The sequence below is a fragment of the Puma concolor genome, chromosome A3, assembly GCF_028749965.1.
Source record: "Puma concolor isolate L17-30 chromosome A3, mPumCon1.1.hap2, whole genome shotgun sequence".
NCBI lineage: Eukaryota > Metazoa > Chordata > Mammalia > Carnivora > Felidae > Puma > Puma concolor.
In genome coordinates, this window is record NC_141669.1 from 25,712,211 (window position 1) to 25,732,916 (window position 20,706).

A 20,706-nucleotide genomic window follows, 5' to 3' on the forward strand; every position below is an offset into this window, starting at 1 on the left:
CAGAACAAATTTTATAGGCCGTTTCATAAGTAAGGACCTGGGACTTTCTTCAGGTCTGCAAGAATTTGGGAAGAAGGGAAATATAATCCCTTCAGGGGAGTTCAATCATGAAACAAAACGAGAAGAGGTCACAGGGGGATGTTCAAAGCCACCTAATGGAGAGAAAGGGCTCCCAGACTGGGATCTGTCAGGTTGTACTAGTGTTTAGAGGGACAGGATGCTGGTCATCCACAGAGACTCAGCAAAGGGACCCCACCCCTGGTCTGGTGGAGCAGGTGCCCACCCTAACAACCTGGAAGCTTTATTTCTCACTGTAAATTACAAAGTAATCATTCTGATCTTTACAGCTGGCTATGAACACATTAGGTCATTCTGCAGGAGGGATTTATCCCAGGGCTGCTGAAAACTCATGCGTCCGACCCTGAGAGGAGAAAGACTAGGTATGGGGCAGAGAAAATTCACAAAAGGTGTAAACACCATGCTGTGACCTCACTAGGGAAGTGGCCGGCCAGCATCGCCCTTCTATGTGGCTGCTGGCAGATTAAAATTTTTCTCATTGCTATTTCTTCTTTGAACTTCTACAGGTATTCGTGAAAAACGTAAGAGTACATCCCAGGATCCCTGGATCTTCACCTCCAGGTTTCCCAGTGAGATGGCATTCCCCTTCCGCCCCGACATAGCTCCCGACAACTAGAACCTTGTATCTGGCCAAGAAGGGATGTCTGCCACCAGTTATCAGCATGTCCTCGTCACGATCCAGCATGCAGCGCACGGGGCGGCCCGTCCTAAGGGAGGCATCAGAAGGTTAGAACCCTGGGAGCTTCTGCAACAGCCCAGTCTTTGGGTCTCAGGGAGGAAGCATGGGAGACTTCTTCTTCCACCTGGTGCACAAGCAGACTGGGGCTGGGTTGCTTCACTGCCTAGAAATAAAGCTGCTGGACACATGGGGAATGTAAGGATATGATGTGTGCCCTTGCCTTGAGGGCCCTCACACGCAGGCAGGGGAGGCTAAACATGGATCCATGCATCGAACACAAAGAAACAGATGGTGTTACCCTCACCCCAATGCCCAAGAGTTCTAAAAGCAGAAGGCTGTGAAAATTCAAAGCAAGGGAAATCTGCTTCTAAAAGGGAAAAATCTAGAAAGCCTTCTTGGCAGAGGCAGCCTTATTTCCTTCTCTGAGCTGGCTAGGGGGACTCACTTGTATGCAGCCAGAGCCACTGCCGTGGATACCACAGTGCTCCGGGTCTCTTTCCCCCCAAAGCCTCCTCCCATTCTCTTCACCCGGACCAAAATCCGGTTTGCCGGAACCCCCAACATGTTTGCAACAAAGCTCTGTGGACAAAAGAAAAATTACTTGCACTGAACACATCATCTGGACTTACCTCACCCCGACCTAGAGCCGCCCGCCCTCCGCAAGCCTAATTAGTGCCGTCAATTCTGAAATTCCTTGATTCCTGAGTCCCCCTCACCTCCCCAGGCAGCCCTTGATCTCGAGGTGCTGGAGTCTAACACTCATTAGTCACTGCAGACTGAATTCAGACACTTGTTTCTAGCAAGGGGGGTCAGCGGCTGGCCACAGCAGACTTTCAGAGCCAAAGTTCATTTCATCCAGCCAAGAACTGGTGAGTTGTGGGGGTAGGACCAGCTGCCCAAAATGCTGGCCGGTACTGTCGCCTTACCAGCAATAGAGAAATGGGGAGCCGCCATATTTGAGCTGCCACAGATAATTTAGTGGTCTCTGTGGCGATCACTAAACCCATCACCCACGTTTTACAGATGAGGAGCCTGAGATCGGATATGATTTGACCAAGGCCATATCTCACTGGAAAAATAAAAACCAACTCTTATTAGATGCCATCCAAGTAGTAAACAACTAGTCATTACAACACCCTACCAGGCCCATTATATGGAAGAGGAAACCGAGAAAGGTTATGTCACAACTCAGTGACACAAGCTTGTTGGTTGATAGGGTCTGGCTCCAGGACCACTACCCTCAGATCCCCTTCAGCACCAGCCCAGATCTCCCTTTTCCCATGTCCTACATCACCAACTCCTAGTTGGCCAGAAGCTCCCCAGTGCCATGCCCAGGCCCTGGAGCTGACCCACAGGACGGTACCTGGGTCTTCGTGGTGTTCTGTGTAGACACAAAGAGCTCCATCTCCCCTGCCTCGCCTTTGGGGACAGCGATGGTGCAGTGAGTCTCCAGGTAGAAGTGCTCTTGGCCACCAATGTACAACTCGCCTGGGGAGGCAATGTGACCCCCATGGTGATCCAGAGTTTGCTGAAGGAGAGTGCACTTCGCCAGGGCCCTGGGCAGCAACCAGCTGCTCACACACTGGTACCTCTAGGTTCCCAGCAGGGGTGAAAAGGGTCTCAAAGCCTTAGCCACCTGGGGGAGCCAAATCCCCCACCCCAACAAAGAAACCAGAATGATACCAAAATGCATCAGGCATGAAGCTTTCTTTCACTGCAGACCTTCAAACTCTTTGGTAAAATTTGGAGAATGGTAAAGAAGGAATTAACAGATGTGACTGAAAAGCTAAAAATGAGAGCATCTTCTGGAACGGAAGCTATTGGGCCAGTTGCAGAGTTGACTCACCAGTGGCTTAGGAATACACTATGGACAATGTAGGAAACAATACCCAAAGGGATGTCACCAGCAGACGGGTGCCCCGCAGGCCCACAGGGAGGGCCAGGACCTGTAGCCACTAATTCCCCGGACAGCCTTCTAAATCCGACACACTCCCAGCTACCCAGAACCACATACTCATATGTAACCTGGAGACAGGAGGTGGACATTAAGATGGCAGAGGGTCTAGGGGCACCTGGGTGGCTCAGTCAATGAAGCGTTCGACTTCGGCTCAGGTCATGATCCTAGTTGGTGAGTTTGAGCCCTTTGTAGGGCTCTGTGCAGACAGCTCAGAGCCTGGAGCCTGCTTCCAAATCTGTGTCTCCCTCTCTCTCTACCCCTCCCCAGCCTATGCTCTGTCTCTCTCTCTCTCTCTCTCTCACACACACACAAATAAATAAACATTTAAAAATTTAAAAAAAGAGAGAGGGTCTTTCCCTGCCAACTGTCCACTATTTTGCTACAAACATCAGGAGGACTCTTCTGGTAAAAATTCACTCCCCTGCTCCAGGACTCAAGGTCCAGCTCTTGAATTTAATTCGTAAACCAGGGCCAGCCCATACCCCAGGACTGTATGGCACGGCCGTACCTGAAACAATGTTGTCTGCTTCCGAAAACCCCTTCGTGAGGTTTCCTTTCTCTATCTTCAGCTCAGGCTCATAAAAGGAGTCTTTTGCTATAGCATCCTGAGGACCACAAAGACGATTCAGTGACCAGACTTTCAGGAGAAGAAAGGTTATTTCCCACCAGGGGGAAGAGAGGCTGTTGGAACCACCCTCCCTCTTCTCACAAGGGCATCTGTACAAGGGTCTTACACAGGCTTCAAGTAAGCTTGCATGTAGCCAGGGGCCATGTGCCTCCATTTCCTCAGAGATAGTTGGACACGCTTGGATCTTGAGGAAAAGTAGAGTCCCTCAAGGAACCAACAGGAGCTGGCATTGGAAGGAGGGACCTAGTCTGGCCTCTGGCAGACTGAGTCTGGGATCATGATGGGGAAGTTTTCTGAAGACCACACAATCCTGGGGCTGAAGGGTTTACCTCTTCCTGTCTAATCGAATCCCACCTGCTGCTGGAACCCCCCTAAAGTATCCCAGTAAAGGTGCCTCCAGGGACAGGGGGCTCACCCCTCCCCATGCAGTCCTTTCTCAGTTACCTCTATTGTGATAATGGCTGGAAGATCTTCATAGGTGATTCTCACCGCTTGAGCGGCTCTCTGGGCATGTTCTCGGGTGTCGGTGACCACAGCACCAATGATGTGCCCAATGCAAGTCACCTGGGAACCGAGCCAAACTGTTAAAGCATATAATGCACTCCTCATGAAGCAAACGATTTTGGATTGCCCAAAAGGCGAAGGAAGTCCTTGCCCCCACAGTTTCCTTAAGGGACATCCAGGAATGCCTCTGGGGTCTTGGCATGTCTTTGTCCTACTGTTTGGGATTATGTGCTTCTTCATTGAGGATTTAGAAGTAGTGGAACTGGACTAGGACTTGGAGATCACGAGTATCAAGATGGCAAACTCGATTTATCTCAGGGACCAATTTCATGATTTACCGCTGGCAGCTTGTTGAGAATTTGCCCAGGATAGAAAGTGGTGATTGATTAGTCATGTCGCCGTGAGCAGAATGGACTGTATGGAAGCATGAAGTCTATTTATTGACTCAGATGCACTCCAACACCCTTGTTCTTCAGGTGAAGAGACGCAGACCCAGAAGGCAAGATCATGGTCTTGCCTTGGCTCATTAATAGACCATGACTAAATCTCAGGCCCTGGCTTCCGGTTCATATTCTTTCTAGCACCCCTCTCCCTTTGAATTTCTGTTTCCAGATTTACACCAAAAGTTTCTCAAAGGCAGCAATCATGTCTTACACTTCATCTAGATGCCCAGAAGCAGTACTTCCCACATTCTGGTTCTCAGACTTGATAAATAAACCAGTTTTTTGTTAGATTTTCAGAACAATGATTGTCATTTTCTCACCACTTAATGATTCCATTCCTTCAGAGGCATTTTTCTTCCAAAAATCCCCAAACATGAACCAAAAAAAAAAAATTGTCCAACTCATCACTTTGCAATATGAGGTTTCTGACGGTGGAAAGCTATACTGTCTCTGATAGTTATCTCTTGAGGACCCAGTTGAGTTGTTAACTTAATTGATTGGGCTGTGGTGGTTTATCCCAGCTAATTCTCACTAACCATCATGTTAGCAGTAGTCTTAGAGGTTCTCGAAATTTTCAAAAGCAATTTGTTCTCTTGTTAAATGGAGTCCTTGTGTCTCATAGTTGTAGTTTTTTTATTCTCTCTTTCTCTTGTACATTAATAATAAAGTGAATATGCCCTTAGGCAACGCCAGCTCATCTCCAATTTGCATTTGAACTGTATTAAAATTGTCAAGTGACTTCCACCCTGAAAGTTCCGAAATGTGTGTGTGTGCCTGTATGTGTCAAAACTCCATATATGCTTGACAGCAATAGATGAATTTTCGTATAAGTGAATTTTCAATACACATAGTGACAGTATTGTGATTTTTATTCTGGTAGTTTGTTTACTGTATTTTTATTTTCTTTTCACAAAGGAGTTATTTATCCCCTGAAGAACCTAACTGGCAGTTTAAAGAATAATCACCAATCTTGTTTTAATACCAGTTTGGCCTGGAGTCATCCTAACATGTGCAACAAGCCGCCAACAATGAAATAAACAAGTAAACACTAAGTGAAAGTTAAAAGTGCCGCCAGACCGATTCCATCCCTGTGCTGATCGCCCTGCACGATGAAGGCCACAGTATGTACCAATGTGTAATCTTTTTAAGATTAGGGATTTGGAGGAATGAGCACAAACTAAAACTCAAGTGCCCATTCCACTAACTTCATATCTAAAAACAAAATCCAACACATACCTTATCCTTTGCAAACACCATTTCATCATTACCAATTCCAGTTATATTACTCCCAGGAACATCATCAGCAGAGATAAAGCAGACAAACCCTGGCACCTTCTGAGCTTCTGAAGTATCTATGGACCTGCAAGAATGAGCACAGTGAGGGGCCCAGGCGGGAAACTGAAGCAGAAGACCCACCACCAACTGGATACCACTGTCCTCATGTTGATTTTTCCTCCACTCAAATTCCTTCCTTCTCCATCCCTTGTCTATGCTATCCTATCTGCATTCTATATTCTATCCTATCCTACATTCCATAGGCTATCCTACCCTATCCTATTCTGCAAATGCTCATGAAATATGTACCCTGTGAAGGCCACCATGCTGAGTGCTGTGGAGAACAGAAAATGAACGGGACAGGCCCACCCCCATGGACCTTCTACTATGGAACCACATCACAGTGAGTAGCATTTACTCTTGAGAGCTCCAGCTCACACCCACATCACAGCTAATACCCACACAGACTCAGCACTTTTGGGCCCTTGCTGCACCACTGATCGAATGTCCCTGAACATAGTCACACAGCCAAATTTGTCTCCCCACCTTCATGAAGCTATCCCAGAAGAGCAGGGCAGCCCAGCCATCATCAGGCCCGAGAGGGAGAACACCTGGAGACTGTTTCACTAATAACAGTCTCAGCTATGTTCTGGTCACTCTGGCCCGGGCCCCCAAGAGGAGATAGAGCAGAGGCACCCCACAGAAAGGTATGGAAACCACTCTGAAGAGCCAAGCAACTTCCAACAGGCAAACCTCACCAGAGCCCAGAACGTCATCATCATTATCCTCCTTCTACATTTGGGGCAACTCAAGCTCAGGGAAATTGAGCAGCTTTTCCGAGGTCACCCAGCCAGAGAGCAACATAGGTGGGATTAGGACTGAGGTTAGGTTATGAAGAGCCAAAGCCAGGTCCTCGCTTCTTTCCAAGTGCACGCAGCCGGCAAAGCCCAGGTCATTGCCGTTACTACAGAGCCCCCCACCCTCCTCCATCCATTCACACATGGCTCAGATGGAGCAAAGAACGTAGACAATGTGGATCGTGGCCAGTGTGGTCAGTGTGGGCTCAAGACAAGGATAAAGCAGACAAATTTACCCTAGAGATGGCAGCCACATCATCTGAAACAGTTTTTTTCAGAGAACTGGAAGACTTTACTTACCTGTTAAGTTTTCTCGGTGTCTAGGTTACCATTCCTGCAGCCTGTCTCCAGGCAGCTAGGAGCGGCAGAGGGAAAAACCAGTGATGGGGAGACGGGATCCCTAATCCAAGGGAGGGTTTCTCCTAGCTGCTCTGTTCAACAGGATATGTGTCTGATGCCCACCAGGAGATCAATGCAGTCTCTGGCCTGAACATCAAGAGGCAGCAAAGCTTGGCTGCTAATGCTGCCTGGCTTCAAACTCCCTCTTGGCTGCTTACCAACTCTGTGCCCTCGGGCATGTAACTTACCGCCCTTGTGCCTCAGCTTCCTCATCAGGAACATGGGGATCATAACAGGACCTGCCTGTAGGGTTGTTGCGAGGAGTAAAGGTGCCAATGTATGTAAAATGCTTTAAAGGCCGCAGCAAATATTAAGTGCCACATGAGTGTTGGGTATTAGTATTATTATAGAGGTAGCGATGCTTGTCATTTGGGCTTTCCAAATTCAACAGACGGGCACGGGTGGCTCTTCTCTGCTAGGTCCTTTGCAGACTCTGTCACTGATCATCATGAAAACACCCGGCTATGAATAGAGAAACTGCGAGCTTAGGCATCCCAGGCCAAGGTCACAGCTGGTAAACACTGGAACAGAGACTCAATCCCGGGTCGGTCTGACTCTAAGGCCACGCTCTTCCCCTTAGTGCTGACTCAAGTTCTCCTGAAATACTGCATTGAAGTTTAGCCCAATATCAAAGTGCAGAGCTGACCTGCTCCTGTTAAAAGCTCCTCACTGCTTTTTGGCTCAAGTGCAATGTCCCGGTTCAGCATTCCGAGGCTCTCCTGTTCTGGCCCCTGCCTATGCCTCAGCATCCCCTCACCCTGCCAGGCACCACTGAGTCCCTAACCTCTCCCGCTCCTCTCCAGGCTGGTTTTCAGGTGAGTTCCCAGTCCCTCTCTAGACTGGAAGGCCCTGGAGGAGCCTCCCAGCACCCTCCTCCCTCAGGATATTTACTCCACTCACTTGATCTTGGCGTGGGCCCGGGTGCTGGTGACCAACCGGAGGGACAGCTCATTCTCGTAGCGAGGGATGTCGTCACAGTACACGGCCTCCCCAGACGCTTGCATGGCCGCGGCCAGGTGGGGCAGGGGCCGACCCACCATGTCCTCCTCGCACTGACCCTTGGGCACCTCCTGGAACAACATGGTCATCAGTCAAGCTGAGCTGCATAAGACACTGTTTCCCTACAGGCCTGGGGAAACTGCAGGGAGCTTCAGGCCAAAGCAAACCTGAGTGAAGACGGAGGAGGCAGGAGGGACACAGGGCAAAGGAACAGAAAGGCAGAGCAGAGGTGGTCATAGTGTCCCTGTATGGGGGGGGAGAATAAATAACTGAAGAAGAACCTCAATGTGCACTCATGGGGGGTGGAGTAAAAAACTGGTGCTACGTGCATCCAATCAAACGGTATACAACTATTAAGACATACTTTTGAAGACTTTAAATTAGAAGGCAAGAATGTTCACATTACATGTAAACACAGGACATAAAACATTGTGTGTGAGTATGATCATTTGAATTCTGTAGGAAAAATGTGTATGTTATAAACATAGCGTGTCAATGTCCATATATGCATAGGAAAAAATGGAAAGAAGTCAACAAAAACATCATGATTTTCTCTTGGAGGTGGGATCTTGGGTCATTTTTGTTTTCTTCTTTATATCTTTCTGTACTTGCCAAAGTGTTCCAAAATGGATTTGTAACAAAATTCTGTTGTATGTGGTTTCTCAAAGACATAATAATAATGGCTAACATGTCACTGAGTATTTAATATATGCCAGGCGCTAATCTAAGCTGTTTACTTTTACTAACACATTTAATCCTCAGAACCATCCTAGGAAACAGGTGCCATCATTAGGGACACTTGCAGGTGGGCATAATTAACTTGCCCAAAAGCCACACAGAGGAAGTGACTTGTCGAGGTTACACAGTTACAAACTGGCAGAGTTTGAATTCCAGTCGTGGCAGTGGAGCCCAGAGTTCACAGTCTGGACCACTAGCCTCTGCTGCATGGTTCCACAAATTGTGGCCTGTGGGCCAAATCTGGCCCACTGCCTGCTTCTATAAATAAAGTTTTATTGGTACATACCACACACATTCATTTATGTATTACCTCTGGTTGCTTTTATGCTATAATGACAAAGTTGAGGAGTATCAACTGAAACTACAGGGCCCACAAAATCCAAAGAAAAAGTTGACCCCTTACCTAGTGCTTCTCAAAAACTTGCCATTGACAGAAAGTTGTTGTTTTGTTGTTATGACCAGGAGAACTCCTGGCATTGCACATCAGCCCCACAGAGGCACCAGAAAAGACAAAATCGGGACATTTTTTTTTTTATTCCTTAAGGAGCAGGTGAAGATGAGAGTAATCCCAAGAGAGACAAAATTTAGGTAAGGAACGAGGAAAAGAGCTTCATTGACATTAATACGATTCCCATTTTCTTCACCGGATATTTATGCAAAGCAGTAGGAGCTTTGAGCACCCACACACAACTAAAGCCAGTCATTCACCAAAGGTCAGCATCATCTGATGTGCCCTGCAAGGGCCTGTGAGATCAGCCATACATCAGGTATACTCACTTGGAAGAGCTGGACGTTGGCTGGAGGGTCTTTCTGAAAGAGTAAGGTGGCACTGGCATGGGTGGGGTCCAGCTTGCCACACTTCTGTGGAGGTAAGTTAACAGTAGTGATCATGACTAGTTCTATCATTGATCCCACCCTTGGTTGTCCCCAAGTGGCAACCGTAACAACCGTTCCCCTCACCTCCTCATTGTACACTCCTCGTGCCGGCTGGATCTATCTCAACGTCAGAACGTGGGCTCTGAGAGCCCAGCATTTTATAACAGCCTCGGGCCCCTTCCCACCCCTGCAGCCTGCATGTGAATGGTTTGTGCTTCCTCCAACACACCAAATGGTTTCCCTCCCTCCTGCATTTATTCACGCTGCTCTCTCTCTCTCCTTGCCTTGCTGGAAACCTTCTTCCTTCTCATTTCTATGGGAAATATTTAATGAAATGGAAAATGAGCACAATATAATCTCAACAGAATCAGGGGAAATGGAAAACTCTATATGCAGCATGACCCTAAATCTGTTTAGAAAATGATGTGTGCAGATCAAAAGATAGGAAGATGACAGGTATATAGAGAGAGGGATGGATGGAGAGCTAGAAAGAGAAAGAGAAAAGAGACAATGACAGAAGATGGACAAATGAATGTAGGAAAAAGATCAGAGGAAAAAGCAAGACTAGTGGCAGTGGTTTCCTCTAGAATCTGAGAGAAAAGCATATTTAATTAAAAAGAAAAGTAATAAAAAAGTATTTAATTTTTTATTTAAAAAGTTGAAATGTTTTTTAATTTTCTATTTTAATTTTTAATATATTTCTGTGTTTTTAAGTTTGCCACAGGAAATGTATTACTCTTATAATCAGAACAAACTCAAGGTGCTTGGGTGGCTCAGTCAATTAAGCATCTGACCCTTGCTTTCAGCTCAGGTCATGATCTCACAGTTCTGAGGTCGAGCCCCACGTTGGGTTCTGTACTGTCAGTGCAGAGCCTACGTGGGATTCTCTCTCTGCCCCTGCCCGCTCGCGTGCACGCATGGACTCTCTCTCTCTATCTCTCAAAATAAATAAATAAATGCTTTTTAAAAAGAAAAAGAAGAAAGCTATTAGGGATGCTTTTTAAAGAGGGATTTCTGTCTGCGGTCCCCACATCTGTGGAAGCTTCTCCCCTTTGCACTCCCCACGCCATCTGCTCAGTTGTCACTCTAGGCTGGCCTTTAGTGATCACGTTCTCTCCCACACGAGGCCACCCCCGGTGCCAAGTGCAATGTTATGCATAGACGGTGCAAAGTAAATGCTTACTGAACCAATATGGGGAGCTGGGCTTCCGCTCAGCCACACCCTTTCCAGAACGCACACCCTCTCAGTGACCACCGTCTCCTGACTGTAGCAGCACCTGTTACATTCTCATTCCACCCTCTACCTTCTCATCTCACTCCACATTCCATTCTAACTACAAAACCACAGTTGAAACAGCTAGCCTGTCAAAAGGATCATCTGGTCTACCACCCAGATCAGCAGATTTCCCAACTGAGACTTAAAGAGAGTTGTGACCTATTCAAGTTTCAAGTGAGGTAACGATTCAGTCGGGACCAGAACCCTAGTCGTTGACGCCCAGTTCAGTGTTCTGCCTCTCAACCATCCCGTTGGTTCCCATCTCCATGTGGCTCCCTGGGCCGTGTGTCCTTGGAGCAAAGGCTCCTCTGTCCATAGATGTCAGAAGGGAGAAGCCAATTTACCACCTGGTCCACCGTACCCCTCCCTCAGACTGGCTTCTTAAATTCCCAAACAAAAGTCCTGCAGAGAGTCTGTATCTTGCCCACACCCCACACTCACATCTTTCGAGTTCTGTATGCCCAGTTTCTGAAGCACTGTCAGGTAGAACTTGAAGAAGAAGCTGAGGGTGAGGGTACGCCGAAACTCCACCATGCCGCCAGGGGCGTCGGGGGCCAGGGATAACTCCTCCGCCAGGCCCGCGCACACGTTCTGCAGCAGCTCCTCGTTCCAGAAACTGCCAGAGAGCAGAAGGTGGGAGAGCGCTCCTACTCAGCCATCAGAATCACTTGTGTGGGGTGGTAGGCACAGGGCCGTAGTCATATGAAACTTGGTTCAAAATTTGGCTTGGATACTTATACTTGTGTAACTTTAGGTAAGTTACTGGCTTGAGCCTTAGTTTCCTCATCTTCTTTAAGAAACCTTTTTTTAATGTTTCTTTTTGAGAAAGAGAGATGGAAGCCAAGCAGGGGAGGGGCAGGGAGGAGGGACACTAGGAATCTGAAGCAGGCTCCAGGCTCCGCGCTGTCGGCACAGACCTGACGCGGGGCTCAAACTCATGAACCCTGAGATCATGACCCTGAGATCAAGCCAAAGTCAGACACTTAACCGAGTGAGGCACCCGGGCACCCCTCAGTTTCCTAACTTTTAAAACTAGACACAATTTGGGTGCCTTGATGGCTCAGTCGGTTGAGCACCCAACTCTTCATTTCCGCTCAGGTCAGCCCCACTTCTTAAGATTCTCTCTCTGTCTCTCACTGTCTGTCCCTCTGTTCCTCCTCCCTGCTCTTGCTCTCTCTCTCTCTCTCTCTCTCTCTCTCTCTAAAATATAAAAATAAATATAAATAAATACAGAAATAATACAAATAAAAATAGACACAATTTTAAAACGACCACAAAATTACACTAATTAAATCTATTCAGTCCTTATAACGCCCTAAGCAACATCCTCCGTGCTTTTTACGAAAGATCACTTTCCATTTCCATGTAAAAGTGTAGCATGGAAAATTTGTATACTCCTTTACCGATGAGGAAACTGAGGCATGGGAAGATTCGGTAACTTGACTTCTCTGAGCCGTCTGGAAAGTGTTGGAGCCAGGCATCGGAACCAAAGAGCCAAACGCCAAACGTAAGCCTTATTTACCCATCTGGTTATTGGCAGCGTTACAGAGGCCAGCGCTGGGGAAGGGCTCGGGATAACTGCTGGCACACACTAGCCATAGTAGTAGGAGTAGCCACAGTCAGAGTGCAGCGGGAGGGGCAGCAGCAATACCGTAGGAGGGATACTAGCAGTGGCCGAACAGTAGCAGCAGAAGTAACAGCCGTGGTAGAAGCGAAAGCAGAAGGCGTAGAAGTCGTGGAAAGAGGAACAGTGGTGAGAGCAGTAGCAGCAGCGCTGGCGACACTGACTAGTAGCGGGAGGAGCAGCAGAGGCGCGACCGTGAGTCGTGGCGAGAGTCACGGTGGGGACACACACAACAGTGGCAGCAACAGCATTAACACAGTGGCAGCAGGAACGCTGTGGGCAGTACTCTCGGGAGGAGCCGCAGGAAGAGTAGAGCCGCAATACGAGCATCGGCGGTAGAGAGACTGCAGTGGTGGCATCGCTGGGAACAGCAGTGGAAGCCACAGCGGCAACACTAGTCCGAGGAGTGACGGTGGCAGAAACAGCAGCAGTGGCAGCAGCGGCAAGAGGAGCAACAGAAGTAGCAGTACCAGTGTGAGTAGTGCCAGCCGCAGTAACTGGGGTAGAGGCCCAGCCGTGAGAGCAATGGCAACGGTGGCCGCTCGTGGCCGCAGCAACGGCGGGCCCAGCGGTACCAAGGGCAGCGGAGCCGTAGCAGGCAGGGCGGAACCGGCGCGGCCACAGCCATGCTACCAGGAATCGAGGTACGGGTAGCGGCAGTCAGGGTAGCAGCAGCGGTAACCCCGGTAAGGGCGGAGGTCATGGCTGTAGCGGCGGCAAGAGTAACGCCGCCTGCAGTCCCGGCAGCTAGCAGCACTGCGGGAGTCGGAGCGGCACTGGCCGTTTCACTCTGCCGGCAGCTCTCACTTTGATATCTGCTTCCGCGTGGTCTTGAGGGCTGAGACGGTTCTGTCGTGCATTCCGCCGTAGCAAAGGGCCAGCTCCTTCACCTGCGCGGTTCCCGGGTTGAACAGGACCCTCATGCCGCTGGTCACCTTGGCGATGTCATCTTCTCTCCGAGAGGCCTGCTTGAAGGCGGAGAAATACTCACCCTGCAAAACAAGAGAAAGGTTCCTGCTTCTCCCCTGCATTTGCTACAACTGCAGAGGGTGAGGCTGAAGCACGGGGGTGAAAGGGCAGGTGAAGGGACAGGGCCATCGCAACCCCGCAAGGGGCTGCCGGTGGGACTCAAAGATGTGGGCGGCGCCGACTGTCCCGTGCTCAGCACGAGGCCCGGATAACACTCCCAGAAGCCGGGAAAGGGGCGAGATTTCCCCTGTCGGCCAGGAACACCCAAAGTCAAGGAAAAGGAGAGCAGGGTTCTCTCAACCAACAGCTGGGAAGAGGAAAGACATGTTCACAAAGGCTGCTCAGGGTCCCCCAGCCCCCAGTCCTCCCATCCTGGTGCCCAGCTTCAGCGCCCACTCGGCCTCTCGGCTGTGCCCAAACCTCTGTTGGCTTAACTGCCTCTCGAGCAGATACAGCCTGATGCCACCGGGAGTGTGAACGCACCCTCACCCACGCCTGTGCACGTGCTCTCTCTAGCTTGTCTCTCCCACTGGTCTCTTGTTCACGGTTAGAAACCTTGCTTCCTGAAAGAACGAACCACACTATGAAACACTAGCTGCCTTTGTGCTTTGAGCACACATTTCCCACTGGGCTCCAGGCAGGCCCTGTCTGTCAGGATAGGAGGCCCGCGTGAGTCACTTTCCAGGTAAGAACGATCTCCTATCAAGCCCTTTCTGGCCAGGTTCTGCTGGAGGTCTGAACCCACCTGGCACCGCAAATTCTGATTAACGTCAAAGGCAGAGGCTTAAGGGAAGCGTTGTTGAGAAAGCCCAGCGAAGCTCACTGTTTACGCCCACACTGGCCACAAGCTTCTGTTCGAAGAAGTCATCGGGCTTCCTCCTGACCACGACGCTAGTCCGGATTCCCGATGTCAAACATGGCCCCGGGACCGTGAGCCTGGAGTCTGGGCTTGGTTCTGGAACAGGACTGTGCCAGTCCACGGTGACGTGTCCACCGGGGTGCCACACCATGTCAGTGTCAGATTGGCAGCTGTCCTTTCTTGAGAAAGCCTCCCTACTTCTGGGTATTAAAATCTCCTTTCTGTCATGACATGTTTTTTGTTTTTAAAGATTTTCTTCAGTGTATTTATTTATTTTTGAGAGAGAGACAGAATGAGCAGAGGAGGGACAGAGACAGAGAGAGAGGGACAGAGGATCTGAAGCAGGCTCTGTGCTGACAGCAGAGAGCCCGATGTGGGGCTTGCACTCACGAACCGTGAGATCGTGACCTGAGCTGAAGTCGGAAGCTTAGCTGACTGAGCCACCCGGGCGCCCCTATGACATGTTTTTGGCTAATGTCCCTATCTGGCAAAATAAAAACCGGACTCTTGTATGCCTGTTCCCTCCTCCCTTCTCCAACTCATAATTAAAAAGAGGAAAATTTACTGATCTGTGAAATACAAAAACTCTGGGAATCACTGCTCAAAATGGTCTATAAGGACAAGCTAGAAAATCAGTAAGAAACCACCTCAGGGACATCATGGCTCTAATTTAATTAGCATTCTCATTAAGGGGGCCAAAATTAGCAAGGGCGAACATGCCTTGTAACGCGCGCTCAAGCGCTACCTGGGTAAAACTCCTAATACTCTCCATTACAGCTGCTTTCCCAGCCTCACACAGATCACTTTTCTACACGGCCCATTATGGAATGTGTAGCTGGTGAGGGAGGAGAGAGAGGCACCAGGTGACGACACCACGGGCCCCCAGGAACAACAGCGAGGCAGCCAGAAGTGCCCAGACTTGCCTCAACAGGACAGAAAAACCTCCCATGAGCAGAAATGCAACCACGCCAACTCAGAGCAAGGTCAGCAAATAAACACCTCATCAACATGTGTGGGCCTGACCCACGGCCAGCCCCTCCACTCAGCATGCAAGCCCCAGTCTCCTCTGACCTGGGGCAGAAGTGCTCAGTGGCTGGATGTGCTCTTGAAATCATGTTGCTAGCTACCAGATGGAGATCCCCACTGGTTTCTGGACATCGGCCTGGAACCTTAGGCATTCCTGATTTCAATCCTCACAATAACCTCCCGGGTAGGTAACACTGCGTCCGTTTTACAGACGAGGAAGCCGAGGCTCAGAAATCTGAAACGATTTGCCCAGGATCACGTGCCATGAGTCCATGGAATGCCCTCTTCCCTGCCCTGAAGCTCTTCATTGCCCAGAGAACACTATGGCTGGTGAAAGGCAGTGTTCAGAGACTTTGTTAAAGTTGAGAGATACTGAGCTTGGTCCCCGAGGCAGACTCTGGTCTCTTGTCTGGAGCCTCGCTGCGGTAAGAGTGATATGGGACGCTCCTGAGCAGCTCACCTCCCTGCTGTAGGGGATCTCGATGGAAAGCAGTATCTCCTCCGGAGCTAGCAGGGTCTTTCTGTACGCGGGGAAGAAGGTGTGATCCATCCGAACCGTTCTCCTGGTGCCTGTACACAGGCCGGATGCAGAGATGTGAGAAAGCAGAGAACGAGGCACCGGTAAATTCCCCATCCTGGTCTCTGGTACCCACAGTCAGAGGGCAGTGCTGGCACAATTAGGGCCAAGGTCCTCCATCTAAAATCCTTACGCAGGGATGTGCTGGTGAATGTTTAACAATGGACTATGTGTGGGCGGAGGGAGTCCAGATTTTGCAGTACTTGCTAATTTCTACGGTATCAATACTCCCACCATAGCCAAGTTCAGGCTCCCGGAGTGACATCAGTGAACATGAAGTTGGAAAGAGGGTGGCAAAGAGTTGACACGACACGCCTGCTGTCCTCTGAAAGGACTGCCTACAAAGGTTGGCCATGGCTGTCTTCTGGGAACTTGGATTTCAGCAGATTCCCCGATAAGATGACTGACTGTGTCTAAACTGTTCATACAAACAGCATGGTTTATGCTGAACATCTGCTTTCTGTCCGGGTGCCTGGGCTTTTGGTACCTGCCAAGAAGGGCTACGCAACCAACCCCCCAAAAAGCCCTAGCTGTTCAGTCTCTGACGAGCTTCCCCGGCAGACAACACTTCACGTGCGTTATCACAATGCAGCTTATGACCTGTGTGACGCCACCGGGAGAAGTCTCTGGAAGCTTGTGCCTGGATTCCTCCAGACTGTGCTCCATGTCCCTCTTCACTTTGCCAAGTTTACTTTGTGTCCTCCCACTTAATAAGTCATAGCCATGAGTATGACGATAGGCTGAGTCCTGGGAGTCCTCCCTGACTTCCTAGGAGTCATCAAAACTGGGGATGGTCTCCAGGACCCTCCAACAAGGACGGTGCATAGCAGCATATCGTTACTTAGCATTTCCACTCTACAGATATAACAGATGGGAATAACTCTAAGGGCATGGGCAATAGTAAAATAAACTCAAATATTAGGACGTGATGAATTTTGAGCACTTATTACCTTTATTTTTAATGTAATTTATTTTATTGTAAGTTTCTACAATTCAATTTTTAATAATGGCCATGTCTATCAAACACTCACAGACTCCCTGAAAATCCAGCTGTGGGCTGTGGCGAGCCAGTGCATTCTGGCTCTAGCACACTACTAGGTAAGGCTTCTAGGTGGCAGATCCTGTTGGGAATTCTTAATAAGGAAATGGTCTGGCTCTCCTGGCCCCCGATCTGGGTATATCTCCCTTGCAGTTCCCAGGGATCCAAACCTTAGGATGGCTGGGTCATTGACTTGTGGGCCCTGTCTCTCCAAAAAGTCACCTATCTTGTGAGCCTTCTCCCCCGTGGGGCCCTCTTTCCTGACTTCCGCATGACGTAGCTCTCACCTGTGGACACGATGGTCAGCTTGGCCCCACTGGCCATGAACACAGGGTTGAGGTCAGAGATGGGGCTGGCGGTAATGATGTTCCCTCCGATGGACTAGAACAAGCAGAGAGTGTGCGTGAGAGCCCAGCCCACCCAGGAAAACCTTGCTCTCACAGCAGGCTGCAGAACACAGGGCAGGTGGGGGACACCTGCTCGCTGAAGGCACAAGACCGGCGTAACTCAAGCATCCAGAACCACGTGCAAAACCTGAGATCCGAACACTTGGGATTGGATCTCAGCTCTAAAATTTACTCGTCGGTAATGTGGGTCAGCTCCTTGAAATCTGCTCAATTTCATCCAAACTGTTTCTGAAAGGGTTGAGGTGGTTTATCACATGATGCAAGCAAATACTTCCTGGAAGTAGATTCCCACCCAGCTGGAGAATTTAGGGGAGCTTTCTGAGCTTCTGTCTACTCAGCCACAATCAGAGGTGTCAGGTGCTTGGGGTAGGGTGAGGGAACAGGGTGGGGGCTGTTTCCTTTGGGTTTTGTTCTAATTGAAAACAACAAAATAGAATGGACGGGGTGGCTTTCCTTCCCCCCCACCCCCGCCAACCCTACACCGTCAGCTGTGGTGAGCCGCCAATGGTCCTGGGTGTGTGAATGCCGCTAGCAAATGGGGAACCTGGGGGCTAGTCTGGAGTTTAGTTGTGAACAGTCAACAGCTGGACCCCTCCCTCCTCTCTGGGGGTGTCTACCTCTGGCACTCCCCCCAACGATGAAAGGTAGTCCAAGACTACATTTGGCTCAATCTCTCATCCACTTGCTGATAGCTTCGGCCAAGTTCAGGAACAAGGTGGGCAGGAGGCTCCATCTTGCCAACCTCAGGGGTAAAGACTGAGGCACACAGCATGTGTTTCCAAGAGTGACCCGCAGGCCCCCTTCCCCAGAAGCACCTTTGGGGCTCCATCCCAGCCCTACTGAGTCGGAATCTCTGAGAGCAGTGCCCAGGAGACTGCATTTTTAACAAACACCCCACATAGCGCTAAGCACTAGAGTTTGGGGTGCACCGGATCTTCAGCAGAGGACAGACTAGCGCATCTGCCTCGTGACAAAAGGCCCCATGACCTCAGCCTTGAGGGCTCCTGAACAGGGACTCACCGCCACAGACTTGACCTGCTTCCCAGCAAACCAGCGCAGCTGCTCCAAAACACCTTTGAACACCTCTGTTTGGTGGGCAGGAAGGTTGGCGACGGCATCGAGCAGCGTCTTTTCCACAAAGCTCAAGGGACACGAGGCTCCGAAGGAGATACCTGGGAACACATGCGCAGAAAAACAGCAATTCCTTTCACAGTTCAGAAAACACTTGGACACACAGCCCCTACCATGCTTTACTGGTACCTGAGTGACGATGAACCAGCTCTCACATCCTTATAGGGATGAGGAAATTAACGCCCAGAGAGGTGAAGTGGCTTGCCCCATGCCACCCAGCTAATACACCAGCCAGGACTCAACCACAGCCCTCTTGATCCTACAACCAGAATGCTCTCTTGTCTAAACCAGTGGTTCTCACCTCAATAAAATCAGATCTCTGAGGGAGAAGTCCTGTTTCTTTATTAAAGTACCCAAGACCTCCCAGCACTGACCCCCTCCCCCTGTGAGCGATTCTAATGTGGAGCCAGGATTGAGAATGACTGTGGAGAATCTCACAGCCCCCCTTGCCCACTGGCAGTCTGCCACAGATGCTCAGCGGAGGAAGGCAATGAAGGGCGTCCCTGCTCCCCACGCAAGGCAGCTCCAGGAGAAGCAGGTGGCGGCGCAGCCAAAGGAGAGACTCTCCTGGCACCGGCCACCCCTCCCAAGGGACCCATCCCCTGCATCCCAGCCTTCCGTGGGTTCAGGGCAAACCCCTCCTTACCCTCAGGTCCATGCTCCACTGAATTCAGCTCAGGGATCCAGGCTGGGCAGACCATCTTAGGAAACAGCATATTCTTAAATTTCATCTCAATGCCTCGAGAAAAACAAGAAACCCGAAGTTAACAGGCTACTACCAGGCGGGCCTCGGCATGGTTCTCGCCACGCACACAGGACCTATGACATATTCACGATCGCATCATGCTCTGTGGGTGTCTTAGGACCGCGGTTTCCACGCTATCCGCTGGCAAACTGTGTCTTTCTCTCCCTCCCCCCAAAAATCCTCGTGGAATTCAGATGAGATGAAATTCTTTTTTGCCTTTTGATTTCTTTTATCACCCAAAAAAGCTTCCTTTTTTTTAAATTTAGCTTTCTGACTCTGTGCTTGGACCTTCAACACCTTCAGATTTTCTGCTCTTCAGTAAGGAGAGCCTGCTTGATCCTGTTGTACACACTTCGCACACATGGAACCACCATAGGCCCTGCTGATGTGTCTTTTAGTGTTAAATGAGATGAAATGTGAATTAACCTGTGTGTGTGAGGGTGTGTCTGTGTGTGAGCAGGGGTGGGGGATAGTAGATGAAGCCGCAGCATGCTAAAATATGTCAGGAACCCGTGTAAGCACTATACATGTTTTAACACATTAAATCCTCACAATAGCCTTGGGAGATACTGTGATTTTCAGTTTATAGGAAGAGAAACTGAGGCACAGGAAGGTGAGGCTCTTGCCCACATCACACAGCTAAGAACAGACAATTCTTAGAGTTGGGGTCCTAATAACACGAAAGTCTAGCATTCAGACAAAAAGGAAAATCGTCTGAGAGAGAAAACATCAAATCTGCCTCCTGGTCCCCGACACCTGCCTGAGCAGGACTTTGCAGGACCACACATCTCTACTGGCCTTCTGTCAAGTTAGAAAGGTCTGTGAGCAGACGCCCCTCTGTTCTGTTCCTGAGACCTGGTTAGCTCTGCACCTCCCAGCCCCTCCCACAGACCTACAGATGGGAAGGTTCAAAAAGAAATGTCTGCCCATCCTCCCCACCCTCTCGGGGGCTATTCAGAGTGTGTGATGGGTGGCCCAGGCTTTGCGGAGTCTGGCCTGTTTGAATACCGGTTCCCAGGATAAAGACTGCGGACAGAGACCATCCATGGCCTGTCTTGACAAGGTTCTCTCTATGCCCAGCTTCCCCAGCACCCTACCCTGGCTGTCAGTGGTTACACTGCTGCGTGTATGTATAAGGGAGAAGGGGTGAGGCAGAGGGAGTGGTCGTAAGAAATTCCCTCTCACTTGGAGCTCATGAAATTTTTATGGATTCCCTTCTATTAGAATCTAACTGGTCCAGGATGTTAGATGACCCATGACAAGGAACATGTCACATGTCAAAGGAGATCAAAGACTCTTCCAGACAGTCGTCCTCCACTTTAACTCGTGCTGCCCTGGACCCCAGGGCCACAGCTACGCAGACCCTCAGGACCACATCACCTGAGGCACATCTCACGTGTCCACATTACTGCAGCTGGGGTCTCTGTACCACACCTGTGCTCACGGGGCCGGGGCCGCATCTGTACACTGCTAGCTTAGAGCCAAGCCAGGTCCTCCTCTCTGTGTCCTCAGATCCAACAAAAACCCAGGACCCAGGGGACTCTTTCCAGAACAATAGCCAGGAGACTCCCACAGGATGGTTGTGGCGGCTTAAAAGTAGGTCGATTGCCCCGAAACCAG

At 49.7% G+C, this 20,706-nt stretch overlaps 1 protein-coding gene across 3 annotated transcripts in view; it reads right to left on the bottom strand.

The window, feature by feature from the left end:
- The window catches only part of LOC112864113 (xanthine dehydrogenase/oxidase), a 54,824-nt gene that overhangs the window by 16,810 nt on the left and 17,308 nt on the right, over positions 1-20,706 (bottom strand). For all 3 annotated transcript variants that reach the window (XM_086700307.1, XM_086700306.1, XM_086700308.1), the window contains 14 exons: positions 18,988-19,080; positions 18,231-18,382; positions 17,091-17,184; positions 15,648-15,757; positions 13,141-13,325; positions 11,151-11,325; positions 9,335-9,418; positions 7,721-7,890; positions 5,526-5,649; positions 3,787-3,906; positions 3,223-3,319; positions 2,121-2,245; positions 1,203-1,336; positions 698-785 (listed from right to left, as the gene is read on the bottom strand). In XM_086700307.1, coding sequence (XP_086556433.1) covers positions 698-785; positions 1,203-1,336; positions 2,121-2,245; positions 3,223-3,319; positions 3,787-3,906; positions 5,526-5,649; positions 7,721-7,890; positions 9,335-9,418; positions 11,151-11,325; positions 13,141-13,325; positions 15,648-15,757; positions 17,091-17,184; positions 18,231-18,382; positions 18,988-19,080 — 1,751 coding nt within the window. The remainder of the gene's footprint in view (positions 1-697; positions 786-1,202; positions 1,337-2,120; positions 2,246-3,222; positions 3,320-3,786; positions 3,907-5,525; positions 5,650-7,720; positions 7,891-9,334; positions 9,419-11,150; positions 11,326-13,140; positions 13,326-15,647; positions 15,758-17,090; positions 17,185-18,230; positions 18,383-18,987; positions 19,081-20,706) is intronic.